This window comes from Lytechinus variegatus, chromosome 1 (genome assembly GCF_018143015.1).
Source record: "Lytechinus variegatus isolate NC3 chromosome 1, Lvar_3.0, whole genome shotgun sequence".
Classification (NCBI taxonomy): domain Eukaryota; kingdom Metazoa; phylum Echinodermata; class Echinoidea; order Temnopleuroida; family Toxopneustidae; genus Lytechinus; species Lytechinus variegatus.
In genome coordinates this window covers 27252245-27270099 of record NC_054740.1, presented here as the reverse complement: position 1 = coordinate 27270099, position 17855 = coordinate 27252245, and the positions used below count along the sequence as shown (strand labels likewise).

Sequence of the window (17855 nt, the reverse complement as noted above, 5' to 3'; positions counted from 1 at the left end):
CACATATAACAATGCTCTGTATTTTTAACCTGTTGAACATGATTTAATTTCAGTATAATGCACATTTTATCATAAACAGCCAGTTGTTTCAAAGGGAAAGGGGGGGACGCAAACGTGCAGGAGAAAGTCCCGGGGTAAAAGTTTGATCGATCTGGTGGGTGTTTCATAAAGCTGTTCATAAAGTTATGCATGACTTTATGAACGACTGGAACGTGTTCAATTACATAGGGACATCACACAGCACAAGAAAGGACCACCAGTTGTGCGTAAAGTCATTCGTATCTTACAAACAGCTTTATGAAACACCTACCAAGGCTCCGTAACACAAAGATTAGCGATCAATCGCTAAATGAACTGACCAATCAATATCAATGTTACACGCGCATTAGGTTTGAAATACTGACCAGGGACCAATCAGTGCGCTTCTTGCATATTTGCGATTAATCGCAAACCTTTGTGTTACGGAGTCCTGGTGGGTGTTTCATTTAGCTGCTCGTAAAGTTACGCACAACTTTACGAACGACTGGAACATGTCCTAAATGAATGACATAGGGATGTATCATGTAGCACAGGAAGGGGTCACCAGTTGTGCATAAAGTCATTCGTATCTTACGAACAGCTTTATGAAACACCCACCAGGTACTCATTTGATACCTTGGTTGGGGAGTGGCGAATTATAGATTAAGGCCTTGCCAAAGGATGCTATAGGAACATCTGATAATAATAATTTAAGAACACAATAGTGCTTTCAAATGAGTCTCTGGTCTTTGTATTTGCAGACTTGAATCTATTCTTGATTTGCAGACTCTGATATTAATACGATTCTTTCACAAATGTCCCTAGTCTGAATGTGCAGACCAGAATCTAGTCTTTGTTTATAGGCCATGATACGAGTCTCTTTGTCCAGACCTTGATATTAAGAACATTATGCTTCTTTCAAATATGTTTCTAGTCTCTAAATTTCCAGACCTTGATAATAATAATGCCATGATGCTTCTATTAATGTCTCTATTCTCTGTTCGGCTTTGTTTATAAAAAAATGTACCTACATGTATTCTCTATTTGCAGACCTTGAAACTAACAACAACATGATGCTTCCATATATGTCTCTAGTGTCTATTTGCAGTCCTTGATACTAACAACAGCTTCTTAATATTTCTCTAGTCTGTGAATTTGCAGACCTGAATCTAGTCTCCATTTGCAGACAGTAATACAATGAAGCTTTTGGCAGGAAAGCATTTAATCAATATCTTCTGCCTGACATTTTGTCAGATCTGATGACTTTACTTGATTTCGATTGGCTGGGAATCAGTTTCTATGGCAACAAAGCAGCCAAAAGGTCCAGCAACTCCTTGCATGAAATGCTTTCCTATGTCTTCTGTAGCTTATAGTGTCTTTGAAAAGTGACCTTTCTATTCAGTTCCACTTGTTTCTCTCTGACAAACGGAAGCTGTGAATGGATCATCTGTTGCCGACGATTGACTGTAGGGTTTCAACCTGCAGGAAAAAAAGGAAAATTTATTAGATGCACAAGTGATTGCATGAACATAAAGTAGATACAATTGAAATTTAACTGGGGACTTGATGAAAAGAGCCATGAGGCTACATGCAAGTGTAATTCCCTAAATGAAACTAATAGGTTATGGAAGTACAATTAAAGTAAATAAGATGGTTTACGAGCGAACCCCAAGTTTCTCCTGATTAAGTGATCAATAAAATATGTAATATGGTCTTTTGACCCCTGGATGACCGTTGATTTTATCATCCTCATGAAAGTAAACACAATCGATGCAGAAATAAAGAAATAAGAGCAAGTTGAACAAAAACTTGACTTTTTCAACCCTAGATGACCTTTGACACATCGTCCTCATTGCCACACATGCGGTATTACCCAAGGATCATATGAACAAAATATCATAATAATTGATGAAAAAATAACAAAATGAAAGGAAGTTGAACAAAAACATGAGCATTATTTTAACAGACCAACGGGCTAACAGACTAAACAGACCAACAGGAAAAGTGATTACTCGGTCTCTGCCTAACTTTGTTCAGGTGAGAGTAAAAAAAAGTCTTTGCTGGCAATGGCACACCATGAATATTTATGCAATAGTTATGAATAAAATATGAAAGAATTCAAAGATAAATCTGTTCTCAGCGGGGGGGGGGGGGAATACTTAGTAGAAATGTATGATACGTATGTGCCATTTTCAACATAAATTTCCATTCCAGAGCATCACCAATTTAGAAAGCCAAAGAAGTTCCTATTTTTTCCAGTTTCAAAGAACCTCAATTCCATTTCTTTTCCAGCGCCCGCTTATACTCTCGGCAGCGCTTGATGGACAGGATTCGGAGACCACTGATTGGTCCATCGTGCCAAAACGTAATAACCAATTACATGTATATTCATACAACGCTCTGAAATAGAGAATTTGCACCATTCCAGAGCATTGCACTTTTAGCATTCGTCAATCCTATAGTAGTTCCAGAGACCCCCATTTTATAAGACCACCAAAGTTTAGTTCCAGAGCCCCCAATTTTTTTTTTTTTTTTTGGTGTGGCACATAGGTATCATTTTATAATTTGAGTAACTCCCCCAACCCCAGGGCTTGTAACAACAGATTTCCTCTGATTGTCATAGTAACTGATCTTACCTCCTCTTGTTTCTTTTTCATGTCTGCTAGCAGTTCATCGAGCTGAGATTGAAATCGTTGCTGGGATTACAGAAAAAACAAAAGTTGTGGGAAAAGTCAGAAATAATCATTGTGAATATTGGTAATATAACACTTGAGCTATCAGTATTCTTGGCATCAAATCTTCCCTTAATTAAAACAAACCCTTTCCCCCAATCAATTTCTCTATTGTTCTTGAATGATTGAAGTATGATTATAAACATTACGGTAATTCTTGTTTTTAGCGGTTCTAAAATACATAATTTTCACTATTATTGAATTCTTTTGATATTTAGGATGAATATCATAAACACATATTGTCCACGTCAAACGATTTCCCTTCAATTGCCCCTATCATTAAAAGTATATAAAGTGTTGGGCTGATTTAGGTGTAGTCCCATACATGATTATCTGTGTTAGGTGCATGTAAAATTCAAAATGTCACAATTTTCTTTTTTTACTTTACATCCGATTTTAATGAAATCTTTAGCATTATACTTGTTTGATTTCCCTATTCTATTCCTTTGTGTGTTTGCTGAATTTCCCCCTTTAATTTCCACATTAAAAAAGCTGCAAATATACAAATGTAAAAAGTAATATAAGTACCTTGAGCATAGGGTTGTCTAAACTGGCAACAGATTCTTCTAAAGTCTTCTTTCTGCTTTCTTGTTCCAAGAGTTCACCTTCCAATTCTACTAGTCTCTTTGCAAGCTCATCTAGGGAGTAAGGGAAAATATGAAAAAAATACACAATTTATCAATCCTTCTATCCATATGTTCATCCATTTATATATCCATTTATCCACTCTTTACTTCATCAACTCATTCATTTATTCATTCATTCATTCAATCAATCAATCAATCATTTAATCCATCCATCTACCGATTCATACTTACATTCAATTATCCAATCATTCATTTTCCTATTTGATGTCAAAGATAAATTATAAACCATATAAATAGGTGATAACTTATACTAACTTCCCGCCCCTAGGGAACCAAGTGGCGCTACAGGTCTACTGATCTGGACGCAGATTCACTTGGAAAGACATGCTGGTGTTTCTTACGCCTGACAAAGCCAACAGTGGTTGGTGAAATGTCGCGACTAAAGAGAATTGTGAGTTTCAACTTCACAATTTTCACAAATAACCAGTAAAGGATTTGTAACTGATAAATATTTCAAGTCTACTGGATGGATCATAATATTCATGGATATGTACTACATGTAATTTCTATAAAAAAGGATCTCCTTCACAAGTCATTCATATACAAACGTGTACAACCATACAATGAAATCACAATGGACGGATGCTCAATGGATATAGAACATATGAAATACGTATGGAAAGAGTACACAATGGAAACATAACATTTTCCAACGGACGGCAAGATTCTTTTTGTTTTACATCTTCTCTGAATCCGTAAATGCAGTGGGATCAAGCCTTTAGACAAAAAGAAAGAAAAGAAACCCACAGACAATCTTCTTGGCCCAGTAACATGAGCTTAATGATTGATTAATTGATTGTGGGGCAGGTTTCAATGATTCATGAATGTACACAATGTAAAATGTAAAAGAATACACACATAATATAAAACAAAAGTAAATAATGAACATACAAAGGTATTACGTGAGCTAAAAGCCTTATTGGTTGAAGCACCTTTAAAATGGTTTTGCAGCCAAGAAAACAAAATAAAATTGTAAGAATAAGGAAGAATGGAAAGAAAGAGAAGAATATAAAAGTGATAGACTGCCAAGATATAACAATCATATTTCAAGTTGTTATTAATATATGGTAACAGTAATTCAACAAAGTTAAATTCTTAATTGATTGCATTGACTATTGTGTACAATCAATACCCATGATCAATGGCTAAGCTTAATGCTGCAGATCCCGGATCAACTTACTTTCCTCTTGTCCTCCGTCGGAATCCTCATCGTCCTCCCCATCGTTGTCTTCCTCGTCGTCGCCGGCCATACCAGCATCAGAAAATGCTGTCCTGGAATCCTCCCCTTCCATCAACACACGAGGGCTCACTCCGATCCCATCCTCCAGGTCCTCGATGTTGACGTCCATGTCTTCCTCGTCGTCTTCCATCTCATCGTCTGTGTCGGAGACATCGCCGCCAAACATGTCGTGGATAATGTCACCTATATAAAGCAAATGGACTCACAATTTATAATCAACTCTTAAGGCTATCGCACACCCTAGGATTGGTGTAGACCCAAAATTGGAATAAAACGCTAACAATGAGAAGCCTGAATCCTGGAATAAAGCGTCCAAGATTCTGACTCGTCATTAATTCCTAAATGAAAATTGATGGCTTTTTCATTCCTCTTCATAGGTATTAAAGCAAATTAAATTGTAATGGCGTTATAGCTGTCATAAGATCAGCTACAATGCTTAGCTAATTTGGCCATTATTGTTATATCATTAGAGAGCCTGCCGCCATCTATATGTGTCTCGTTGCCTAGCTACTAACAAAGAAAACAAGATGGCCAAGTAAACATCGGCAAGTATTTTCCCTGTCTTCTCATCATATTTTTCTTGGTGATCACCTGAAACTTAACAAAGAAACCTAGGTTATGATTGGTAAGACTGAATAAAACATACTCGATAATGATGTTAAAGGGGAAGTTCACCCTGACAAAAAGTTTATTGTAAAAATAGCAGAAAAAATAATAAAAAATATTGACGAAGGTTTGAGAAAAATTCATCAAATAATTAAAAAGTTATTAGAATTTCAATTATTTGATTTGTGACGTCATATGCGAGCAGCATTCCTACATAGCGAATGGTAAAAAATCAATGAAATGTCATTTTCTCAGAAAATTCAAAATGGTTTTCACTGTACCTTTTGTATATCAATAGACAAATCATTTCACACCCGATCATGAATAGAAAACATAATTAAGTCATCAGGAACCATAAAAAATTTGAAATTCATGCATTTTATATTACATAACACATGGGGCAGCTGCTCGTTTATGACGTCACAAATCCAAAACTTTGAACTCTAATAACTTTCTTATTCTTTAACGGATTTTCCTCAAACCTTCATCAATAATTTTTACTATTTTTTCTGCTATTTTTACAACAAAGTTTTTATCAGGGTGAACTTCCCCTTTAAGATATTCAGAAGGAGAAAATGTTAAACTATTTGTTATGTATTACATTGTTTTATTGGAATACCGGAACCCACACACATCAGAGGGATTACGGTATTCCGTCCATTCCAACCCAGGCCTACTTGCAACTCTCTTAGTATCAAATATCACTGTCAAAATATGACAATGATTTAATGCCACTGGACATTACCTTATGGTAACATGAAAAGCCATATCTCATTTTCCCTGGCATAATAGCTACCCACTATGCTCAAGGCTAGGCAGGCTTGGTCAAAGAATTTTCTCGTTGGTACATTGAGTTTGCTTCCCCCCCCCCCATCAAAGTAGTCCCTGTTACAGAAATTTCCAAAGCCTTTTCCCCAAGTCTGGGGTTAGCAAATAATAAGTCACTTCCCATGAAAGCCGACACCAGTGCTCTGTCTTACAAAGAGTTGCAATTGATCGATCGGATCTATCACAACTATGGAAAGCCAACAACGTCAACATCTAAAATGCATGTTTGTTCAAAATATTTTCTAGATATGATGTACAGTGTATAATAAAACATTCATTGTTTTCTTGAAAATTTTGCATGCTTTTGTTTTACAAATGACAGAGTGCAAATTTCCTGAATAAAACATTGATGACATTGATGGATTTGCATATAGCTGAAGCTAGTGTTGGAACCTGGACCCGTTTCGGTACAGTTTAACCTGTGGGTATGCCCCCAGTTGCGGGATGCGAGCCAGATCGACTCCATCCTCCAACCCGCAGATTGTACGGCGTAAGGGAGAAGTTACGACACACACAAAAAAAAACATTCAAAACACGCAACTCAGGATCGTGTTTCTTATGTGGCAGATTCTTTTAGAGATGCTGAGATTTCCTTTAAAAATTGCCAGTGTATTTTTGTCTTTGTGAACATTGCGTGGGACCTCGAGTAACTCTTTGTAAGACGGGGCCCAGGAATAATAGGCAATTTGCGCCATCTATCTCAAAATAATATAATCCAAGGCGCATTATTATCATTACCCGGCTTTAGTAAGAGCTGCCTTCTAGCACCCAGTGCACTAAAGGAATCAATCCTGTCGGGGACCCATTCACCTCACCATGGTTGAGTGCAGCAAAATGTGGGTAAAACATCTTGCTGAAGGAAAAACATGCCATGGCTGGGATTCAAACCCACCAGATTCTGACTGAAAGATAAAAGTCAGAACCACAAGTCCGCGACTTCCCACGCTATAATCAAACTTCACTAACTTATAATATTAAAAATATATGACTTTGATCTCACTCACCATGAGGAGGAGATCCCATGCTATCATCATTCTTATCATCTTTAATGTCTTCCTCAGCTAGGACTTCCCATTTGATCTTAATGGCAGTACTGTCCATCCGCAGTAATCGCTTCACCTCTTCCTCAACATCAGGAGCCTCAATATACTACAAGGCCAAAGATAAACAGAATTTAAGGGGGGTTTCTTTCTCGAAGGGCCCATGTCATCCAAAATTCAAGTTGATTCCTACCAAAAGCAGCGCTAAATACAAACATGCTACTCAAGTAGTCAAATGCGTATCATAGATTTATGAATAATTTCTAGAATATTTTTCAGCTTTTAACGCTTCTTCTCTTAAAAAAAAAAGCCTTTGAAATGTCCTCATTTCATAAAATTGTTGGAATTCAACTTATTCAAGCACAATTTTAAATAAACAGCACTTTATTTTTTGATCATTTTTAAAGTGATTGAGGTACCAACTTAAAGAGCATACATTGAACTCAGTAAACATGAGATTTCTTTTTGAAATTCAGATGCTGTCCTTCACTTTTTTGGTATCCTTCATTCAAATTTTTTTATTCACTCGTTCATGAATGAGGAATCGTCTAAATTACAGCAGTCAAAACTTGGATGAGAAAATTCTAAGCTTTACACTGACAGGTTAGTTTATCGTATTTGTGATTTACTATTGTTTCTGATAAATCATCAACAATTCTTTGTTTGGCTTCATTTTTCTGGAACATTCTGTACAATAAGATACAAATGATCAAAGTTTTGATCACTTCATTCAAAAGCAATTATAACTTTAAATCACAAACTACACAGAAACTAAAGATGATACGTGAGATTAATTCTTTACCTTCTTTTTAGCTGTTTTCCTAAACCGTCTTTTCCTCACGTTTTTCAGGGGTGGAGTGACTGTAAAGAAAAAGCAAAAATATCAAATTAAATATGAATAAAGAGGTATATAAGAGCAGGAAAACAATTTTTTAGGAAACATTATCCATTTTATATATAATGCACATCATTGACGGCATTGGTAAGAATTATACGCATGAGTTACCTGGAATCTTGGACTGTTTCATAGGTAGCAAGTATGGCTCAGTTTTTGCACTTTGCATCTCTTTAGAAAAGGCAGTTGCTTTTTTATGTAAATGTTTTTATTATTATAATTATGGTATTTTAATGCCCAAGCAAAAAGCTGTGTATTATATATTTTATAGTATAGGGACATCCTGGTTGTCATATCAACTATCTTTAGCAAATCTTCCATTTAGCTTTAAACAAATTATTAGTCATGTGACAGATTCCAACGAATCATTTGATTAGGATCCATATCACCATTTTATTTTCTCTTGAGAAAAGGTAATATACAAATGTTATCATCATTATAATTTTTATGGTTACTTTAATTTTCATGCCTGAGAAAAATGATGTGTATCATATGAGATAGTAACATGGTATTACAATGCCCGTGCAAAATGATATGTACTACTGGTATATAAAGATAGTGACATGGATCCTTGTAACTTTTTAATCAACCATCCTCATCTCAAACACATATTTGGCCAATATTACTTGTCATTAGTAAATTGTGACCAGACACCCCCAAACCAACAATAAGTCGCCAGGGAAGATTCTCGATAAATAGCCCTGAAAGTAATTTGGTCTTCAAAAAGCAAAAAAAAATAGAAACTTAGCTTATTTGAAAGAGCAATTCTTTCTCTTCATACTGTCAAACTTGTTAAAGTTGTTTTATTGAATAGAAAACAAGATACAAGAGTTTCTTTGAGGCAAGTTTTTGCGCACAGCTCAAAAGTTTCATTGAGATTTTACAGTGTGCACAAGAGGCCATCATCATAACCAGTGCATGCAATTCTTAACAATACATATCCAATGGTGTTATCACAATTTTGTGACACAGTCATTCAAATTTCACGGGAGCCAAATCCCAATAGTGTGAGTAATACTCACCTCCATGCTTCCAGATGAACTTCTTGTCGACCTTTTCTGGTTTCTTGGTGAGTCCTTGTTTAGCCTCTTCATCTGGGAGAATAGGGGCATCTTCAACATTACACACTAGCATCTGAATAAGGAATAATAATGTACTTTTGGCTTAAAAGGGTGGACTTGGATTTAAATGACTTTCACTAAGAACAATGAAAGGGGTACTCCAGGCTGGAAATAATATGATTTGAATGGAAAAACAAATATCAGACAAACCAAACACTGAAAATTTGATTAAAATTCGGACAAGGAATGACAAAGTAATGGCATCCTAAAGATTTGCGTTATTTTGTTGAAACGGTTCTATGCATGTCTCCAAGACTGCTTAATGAGCAAACTGATGATGTCATCTCCCCACTTGTGCTTTCCAACCAATAAAATCTTAGCAATCAGAGTTAAGAAAAGTGGTAGGACTACTAAAATCGAAATTCAGTCTACATTGGGCCTCCCTGTAGGATTAAAAGCAAATTCTATTCAATCATCTGCTGCGACTTCAAGCGGATATTGACTTTACCTCGAGCACACGGCTTGACGGAAAGCAAAATTCTGATTTTATTACTCTTAACATTATGCAGAACTTCAAAGAAACTTTCATATTTAATGCAAAATGTGATTTATTAAAAAATTGTGTCTCATTGCATCGCTTCGTTTGCGCTGGGCTGTAAGATATAATTTTCAACATGGAGTACCCTTTTATTAAACACCTCATTTAAATTCAATTCCTGATGCTAACATTTAGGAGTACCCTGTGGTAGCTATAGAATGATTCAAATTATGAAACAAAACAAAAACACATCCCAAAGCCTGATAAATTAATTTACCATTGTACAAAATAATTATAAAGATCATATTTATGAGAGCAAATAAATCACACATTGAAATAATCTATTGAAACTCATATCAATAGAATTAGGCTGAGGGGAAGGAATTGAAAATTTCTGCCCCAGGAAGAAGGAAAAAAGTACCTGAGAAATATCAGCTGTTTTCCAGAAAGTCTTCTTGTCAAGTGTCTTGTGAGATTCTATCATACATGGTAAATCAACAACCTGAGTGAGAAATGGATAAAAAGGGAAGAAACAATAATACATATACCAATAAAATAGGCAAAATATTTATAGATTCAATGACCCCATCCTCCCCTTCAGGAAGTGATAAGATTTTCTTTGTTATTTTGTGCATCATTATGTGGCATGATGTGCAATTTTACTAAATTCTACCCCACCTACCTCGCCTACTTCTTGCCAATTTGATGATGCATAGTGATCTACCATGCTTCAAAAATTATTTGCATCACTATGGTAAACATTCACTGTTTTGTTGTTCAATGTTTTCATTCATGTTAAGCTGTAAAACCCATCAATATTTTGCAGCAGCTAAAAAGGAAATCTGACCTTAAATTAAAAGTATTTATCAGCAAGATAAAAACACACAGAAAAGTGAAGTTCAAAAGGAAAGCTGTGACTGTTCTCAAATGAGATCACTGTAGACTATGTAAATCTCATAATGGCTACTTGTTGAGCAGATAATGACAAGTGGTAAAGACTTCCCTTCATTGGTTATCAGAACTTTAAGTTTAGGATAGCATCATTCCTTCAAGGTGGTAATGAAACACAACAATTATAAAATATTGAGATATTTGTATGTCATGAAAGGAAATATCAATCTGAATAAAACTTTTGATTAAGTATTAATTTTAGTAATGTTGCACATTGAAGCTTATGAAGGTCTTCCTACCTCACAATACATCACAAAATTATTTATATCTATGGGGCCAATTTAGAGATAACCTTTTCTGAAATTTACAACTCTCATATTATCTGTCCAAAACATTCCCTCATCTCCTTTGCAGATCATATACACAGGGTACATTTTTTTTTTAGAAAGAGCAACTTGCCATCTTGGTTGAATTCAGATTTTTTAAGCAATTAAATAACAACAAATTGTAATATTTTCTCTTCTTTTTATCTATGAAATGATTGCAAATATCTTACACAAGTAGAAAGAATGTTTACCTTCGCAGCAAAGGTGTCGTCATCGATATGAACAAGAGCGTGCCTCATATCAGCTAAAATATAGGAATGAAAGTCAAACAAGTTTGTTATTGTATGTATGGAATAAAAGCAATATGAATGGGTTTAAAGTCCATGGTGTAAGCACAGAGTATTTAAAATTTTTGAAAAAAGGCACAACATATAACCATTATTAAAAATAGTTTAACGGATTAAGGTATCTAATACATTGACAAAAGGATTAGGTTGATGCAGGTATATACATGTACACGACACTTTCCCCCTTCATGGATAATGGTATGCCACTAACAAGCTTAGAATAAAATTTGTATCCCAAATTATGTTATTATCTAAAACACAAAATATACAAAAACAGTTCCAAAAGGATTATTTACAAAAAACAAGCATACATTGGAGTGCAAATCTACTTACAGTGAGTTTCAATTTTCAGATAATCCTTTAACATCTGACTGCCAGATTGGACCAGTCTTTTCAAATCTTCAGCACAGTGCTACAGAGACGGTACAAAGGGGGATGAAAACAGATATTATGCCCTCAAATTTATTTTCAATAATAGTCGGCACAAGTGCACTTTCGCACCTGGCGATGTTAGCAAACTATTTTCCCTTCAATTTTTGTCAAAATTTAGAAATCTTTTCTGAAATAACAATCCTTAACCTAAGCCACATTGAGCATCAGGGAATGGGGGCAAAATTTGGCTTCGATCTTGATTTTCAAATTCAGAATTTCGCCTTTGCCATAGATTTGATATGGACTTAAATAAGACAAATCATGTCTTGATAAATTGAGTTTGTCCTTGTTGTTAAATGCCTTTTTATGGGAACTTTTTTTTTCACTTACCCCTGCGGGACAGAGACGGCAATGACAGGGAAAATCAACAAAAAGGGCCTGAAATGTAAGTTTAATAGTAATTCATTTTAATTTCAACTCATTTTTTTAAGAAACAAATGTCTTCCCACCAAATGAAAGTCATATCGCATAACTCCAATTCGTATTAAGGCGTACATTTACCAAAGTCTTGGGTTTGAAATCAGAACTGAATTGTCTAACCCATAATTTGGGTAATGTCGCCTATAGGCTATATGAGGTCCATACATGTAATGTTTGGACCTCATTGGTACCACTCCTAGTACCAATGAGGTCCAAACATTAACATGTATGGACCTCATAGGCGACATTACCCAAAAATATGGGTTAGACAATGCTGTTCTGATTTCCAACCCAAGACTTTGGTAAATGTACGCCTTAATACAAATTGGAGTTACGTGATATGACTTTCATTTGTTGGGGAGACATTAAAAGTATTAATTAAGTAGTTCAAATTAAAATATATTATCATTAAACTTACATTTCAGGCCCTTTTTGTTGATTTTCGGTGAGCGTTCCACACAGCTGCGACGAGTGATCAACTCCGAAGTGATACGCGAACTGGTCAGCTGATCGGTCAGGTGATCGGTAGATTATCTTTTTGTCAGACGTTCATAATTTATGTAAAGCGTATCAATCTTCAGTATCTTGATTCCAAAATATCAGTATTGCAGATAAATGTCATTATTGATTGGAATCAGTGGCGGATCGGGGGGGGGGGTGGGGGTGGGGGTGAGCATTTCTGCCCGATCCCCCTATTGAGATTTGTAGTAAATATTTTGGAATTAAATACGTTGTTCATACTAGTTATGCGACCCCTCCTTTATGATGATCACAGCATTATTTGTAATGGGGATATTTCGTTCATAATTATTCTTGTCTCTTCTTTCTCCTTTTTAGCCTTTTTTTGCTTGTTAAAACCTTTTTTCCTTTTTTTTTTGGGGGGGGGGCTCGCCAAATTTTACGTGGGTCAAAATTACCTTCATTTTTTTAGTGACAATCTTTTTTTCATTTGTCCAGTTCTACGCGAGACAAAATTACCTTCGATCATTATTATAGTTAAAAACTTTTTTTTATTTTTTATTTATTTATTTATTTTTTTTTTGGGGGGGGAGGTTGCCAAATATCACGCGAACGTTTGTCAGCTTTTACTGTTTTATTCGACTTATAATCAAATATTAAATGGGGCTTACCACAGTTTTTTTTTAAGTCAATTCATAAGAATATTCCTCCTCGGGATTTGAGCTTTCTTTCATGAAATATCAATTTTTTTCATGATTACCAAAAATACTTAAAATTTTTTATCGGTGTATGCCTATAAAGCTTTAGCTCATGCGTTGCGCCTGCCATATTTTAATGCTGATCAACTTTATGCTTTTAATGAATTCCTAAAAACAATAAATTCTCAGATCATCAATTTTGTCGCAATTGAATAATTCGATTGCGTCTCTCTATCAGTTTTGAATATTCATAAAAAATATCAGCTCGTGCTTTTTGCTCATAATATTTTGATTAGTAAATTCTTCTCTTATATAATCGAGTCGGATAGATAGATAGATAACTAGAGAGAGAGAGTTGGGGGGGGGGTCCCTCAGCTACTTGTCCTCGCTTATTTGTTATTATTTGTTATTATGCTCATGTTGTGAGAGCTTTGTGTTTTCACATTTTTTTCTTTTTCAACCTTTTTATTGTCTCGGAGCTTCCCTCTATTTCTTTACACTATATTATAATGTAGTCCTGTTTCAATCATTGGCGGCGGAAGCCCCAAATTTTAGGAGGGGACAACCTAACAAATTTTGACAAGCAAAAAAAAAGGCTCTCAACCCAAACATTTTAGGGGGGACGTAGGAAAATAAATTGACAAGCAAAAAAAAAAAGGTCAACAACAAATTTAGGGGGGAACGTCCCCGCTTCCGCCGCCTATGGTTTCAATTCTTTTTTTGTTCTCATTTCAATGAAAACATCATTATTAAACTGACGTACATGTAGAAGACTTTATTACGAAATTTTGACATTGTTTTGTTTCATTTGTTTGGCTTTCTTTTTTTCTTCTCCTCATCTTCTTTTTCTTCTTACTTTTTCCCTTTCCTTATTTTCTCTTCAGTATTTCATTCAGGTATTCGCCAATTTATACAACACCAAGCATATAGAGGCGGATAATCAGTGAGGGAGCATGACGGTGTGCCGCTCTAAAAAAAAGGAGGAATATTGGAAGAAAAAAAAAAGAAGGGATGGGGAAAAAATAAAGAAAAAAAAAAGATGATGATGGCAATGACGATGATGAAAATTATCTTGGTGATGATGATGGTTGTGGTGACGGTTGTGGTGATGATGATGGTGATGCTAATGATAGTGGTGATGATGATGATGACGAGATGTAATTTTGTTATTTTGTCTTTGAAAAAATTAAGTAGTGCAAAGTTGAATTCATTTAAAGTTTATTATGAAAATAGCAGAAAAAAATTGGTATGCGTTCGAGGAAAATCCATCCCCCACCAATCTTTTTCAAAGGTAAGATTTTTTTTTTGCCCGGGGGGGGGGGGCCACTTCCATTCACGAGTGGATACCATGCGCGACCATGGGGTCTCGAAAAGCACCCTAAACACGTAATTTCCATATTCTGAAAATGCACCCCTTAACAAGTATTGGCGTGTGAAACCCTACCCTTAACAAGTATTGGAAACAAAACGATACTCTTGGCAAATATTCCCTGAAATGAACCCCTAAACAAGTACAGGAATGTTTTATTGTTACGGGTCCTTCGGTCGTCGGCTTTACCTTATTTGGTTTAGTACGACCCCACCTTCTACACCTCGCGCAAATCGGACTCTAAACACGAAGTGTTGGAGCAAAAAGGACATCCTTTATAAAACATTTTGATTTTGTTTTATCATCCCCGCAAATTAGACCCTAAACACGACGGTTTTCCTAGCGAATTAATAGATACCCTTTTTTAGTTATTTTTGTGTTTTTGACACCCTTATCACGTTACGTAGGTAACGTGCCCTATCGTGAAAAGGACATCCTTTTTACGTTTTTTTTTGGTCGCGCATGGTATCCACTCGTCAATGTAAGTGCCCCCCCCCCCCCCCCCCGGGTTTTTTTGTGACGGCGTAGGCCTTTGCAAGCAGCTATTATTATGGTAAAAAAGTAAATGAAATGTCAAGAAATACATAATGATTTTTATGGTACATTTTAGTAGGCCTATATCAATTCATACTTGTTATCAAAAAGAAAAAAGTGGGTCGTTACGGACCATTAAAAATGGGAAATTTGGGCATTTTATATTTAGGATAGAGCAACTGCTCGTTATAGACGTCACAATAAATCAAGCATTCTAAATTCTATCAACTCCATTTTTTGTCAAATAACACCTTCATCGATATTTTGAAATGATTTTTCTCATATTTTCATCATCTTTTTATCAGGGTGAAATTCCCCTTTAATTTACAAAACAGATTCGCAAACAATATCAAGAGTAGTGGGAGGCAAGGGTGGAAATCTAAGGTAGGGGACCAGGGGCTGGAAAACAGGCAAAAAAAAAAAAAAAAAAACTAACAAAAAAAAAAGGAAGGTTTATCACCCCCAAAAGAAGGTCGTCTCGTCCAAAATACATGTTTTACTTCGATTTAAATGATGTAGGCCTATTTCTTTCCATCATATATAAAAGAACAAAAATAGTAGGGGGACATTTGATAATGTGCCCCTACTATTTTGGGTTAGGGGGAAGTGTCCCCCTGGGATTTGCGCCCATGTGGGTGGGGGGTGCTGCACCTCCTTTCGGAATCATTATGGAACAGTGTGAATAGTCTCTGTGATTTCGATCTCATACCTATAAAAAAATAGAACAAAAGAACGCCTTGACCACAGGCCAAAATGCCTAACAATTTTTCCGCGGCATTAACAACTCTCGTAAGGGGCGCTCCATTTATAAATAGAGTTGCATGTGTAGCTGTCTATGGCAACAGAATCCATCGCAGAATTGAAGCCAGAAGCGTGGGAATTTGGCAGAAAATTCAAGAAAAGAACCGGTGAGTACCGATTTAAGAGTAATTATATATTCATTAACATTTATTGAATCATAAGAATAAAGATTTTTTACGGAAAGAAAGCTTAGTTCTAAGCTAGGGCTGCCCAAATGCGCGTGAGTGGAGTCTCAGTTTCTTAACACGGGTAAGTATTGCGGTGTCGCCTAGAGTGATTGGTACTAGGAGTGAGCTAAACAAGAGCACTCAATTGATCATCAATTGAGTGCACTAGTCAATAATGTCAGCACTTCGTGTTGACAAGTGAATGAACTTTCCTACATTTCAAGAATACATATAGATCAATAATCTAATTCAAGTCAAGAGTCAAGTCAAGACTTAAGTAACTCAATCGAAAGACGGATTTAAGTACCTGGTAACACAAATCAGAGCATATGGGAACAGTGTCAAGAAGTAGGCCTAGGTACCGTAGCGTAGTTAGAATTCGTAAAGCAAATTATACTCACCTGAGGAACTCTGAGAATCAAGTGACTCTCTACCTCGGGGAGAGGTTCTTGGGTTCGTTTGGGAGCTGTAGTAGTCATTATGGCTTCGAGAAGATATGATTATGAGTTTTTTTATGGGATAAATTGCCCAGAGTACCAGATCAGATTTCTATCGTCGTCGTCCCAAACGAGCAAACAACGAGACCATCATAAGCTGCAGCAGGACCTTACTGCATTAGAAAGCTGGGCATCCACCTGGGGAATGAGGTTCAATGCTAACAAGTGCCAAGTTATGAGTATAAATGCCAAAACCTCATACTTCTACACCATAAATGACAGTATACTCAAACATGTATCTCAACATTCATATCTTGGAGTAACACTAGCCGACAATCTGAAATGGTCACCCCAGATCAACAAAGCTGTGAGGAAGGCAAACTCTGTCCTTGCTTTACTCAGAAGGAATCTAAGTTTCTGCCCACAGAATTGCAAACGCACAGCATACATTGCACTAGTCAGATCTATCCTGGAATATGGTGCATGTGTCTGGGATCCCTATCTTCAGAAGGACATTCAATGTCTGGAGAAAACACAGCGTAGAGCAGTACGGTTCATCTGTGGCGACTACAGCTCTCGAGAACCAGGCTCGATTACCAAGATGAGAGAGAATCTCAACCTGCCTACTCTTGCCTCAAGACGCCAAGTCCTGAAACTTACATCCTACTTCAAAGTGGTCGAGGGGTTGGTTCCTGCCCTTCCTGTTGATAAATTTCTTATTAAAGCAAGACCCAAACGTAATATCAAAGCTAAGAAATTTGTAAACTTTGATGCTACTAATGTGGTAGAGAAACAAGTTACAAATAATTCCAAGTGTTTCTCAATAAGACATTGTAACACAGAGCAGTTAAGAAATTCTTTTTTTGTGAATACAACGTTGGCCTGGAATCAACTCCCTAACGAAGTTGTCAGCAGTACATCACCAGAGGTGTTTAAAGCCAAGATCGAGGAAAGCCACCTACGTTTCGACTAGACTCATTTGCGCCCTCTCCTAACCCGGTGCATTATACCTAACGGTCCTGCACTGTACTACATCCAGATCCAGATCCAGACATTAGAGGGCGACAACACATGACATCGCGCGGATGCAAGCGTTGTTTATTTTTTCATTTTTGTTTTATCAACATTTTACAAACAGCAATTAAAAACTCTTACAATCATAAACTGCCAAATTAAGAAATATAATTCATGTAGGCCTACAGATAGAAAAAAGAAGAAAGAAAAGATGTAAAATCATCGCACATCCCACTTAACAAAAAAATTAAATTAATCCTCCTTCCGACGACATGGGTCTACCCGTCTTTCAAAAGGAGCATACCTCGCTGAAAACCTGGCTAAAGTGTCATCGAAACTTCGAAAGTGATAACAT

General features: G+C 36.2%; 1 protein-coding gene across 1 annotated transcript; it reads right to left on the bottom strand.

Moving 5' to 3' along the window:
* Positions 1-1146: 1146 nt before the first annotated feature.
* Positions 1147-16594, bottom strand: LOC121410355 (transcription initiation factor TFIID subunit 7-like). The gene is made up of 11 exons (XM_041602387.1): positions 16451-16594; positions 11503-11581; positions 11074-11126; positions 10027-10107; positions 9029-9140; positions 7914-7972; positions 7076-7220; positions 4578-4820; positions 3279-3388; positions 2655-2714; positions 1147-1497 (listed from the first exon to the last, which is right to left on the bottom strand). Exons 1-11 carry the CDS (start codon positions 16526-16528, stop codon positions 1462-1464), a joined length of 1056 nt encoding a protein of 351 aa, XP_041458321.1. The 5' UTR covers positions 16529-16594; the 3' UTR covers positions 1147-1461.
* Positions 16595-17855: the final 1261 nt, after the last annotated feature.

Coding starts and splice junctions, on each gene's coding strand:
- LOC121410355 (XM_041602387.1), bottom strand. CDS start 16,528: ATGACTACTACAGCTCCCAAACGAACCCAAGAACCTCTCCCCGAGGTA. Junction 7,221..7,913: donor GGAAAACAGCTAAAAAGAAG/GTAAAGAATTAA, acceptor TTGGCCTTGTAG/TATATTGAGGCTCCTGATGT. Junction 4,821..7,075: donor CATGGGATCTCCTCCTCATG/GTGAGTGAGATC, acceptor TGCTTTATATAG/GTGACATTATCCACGACATG.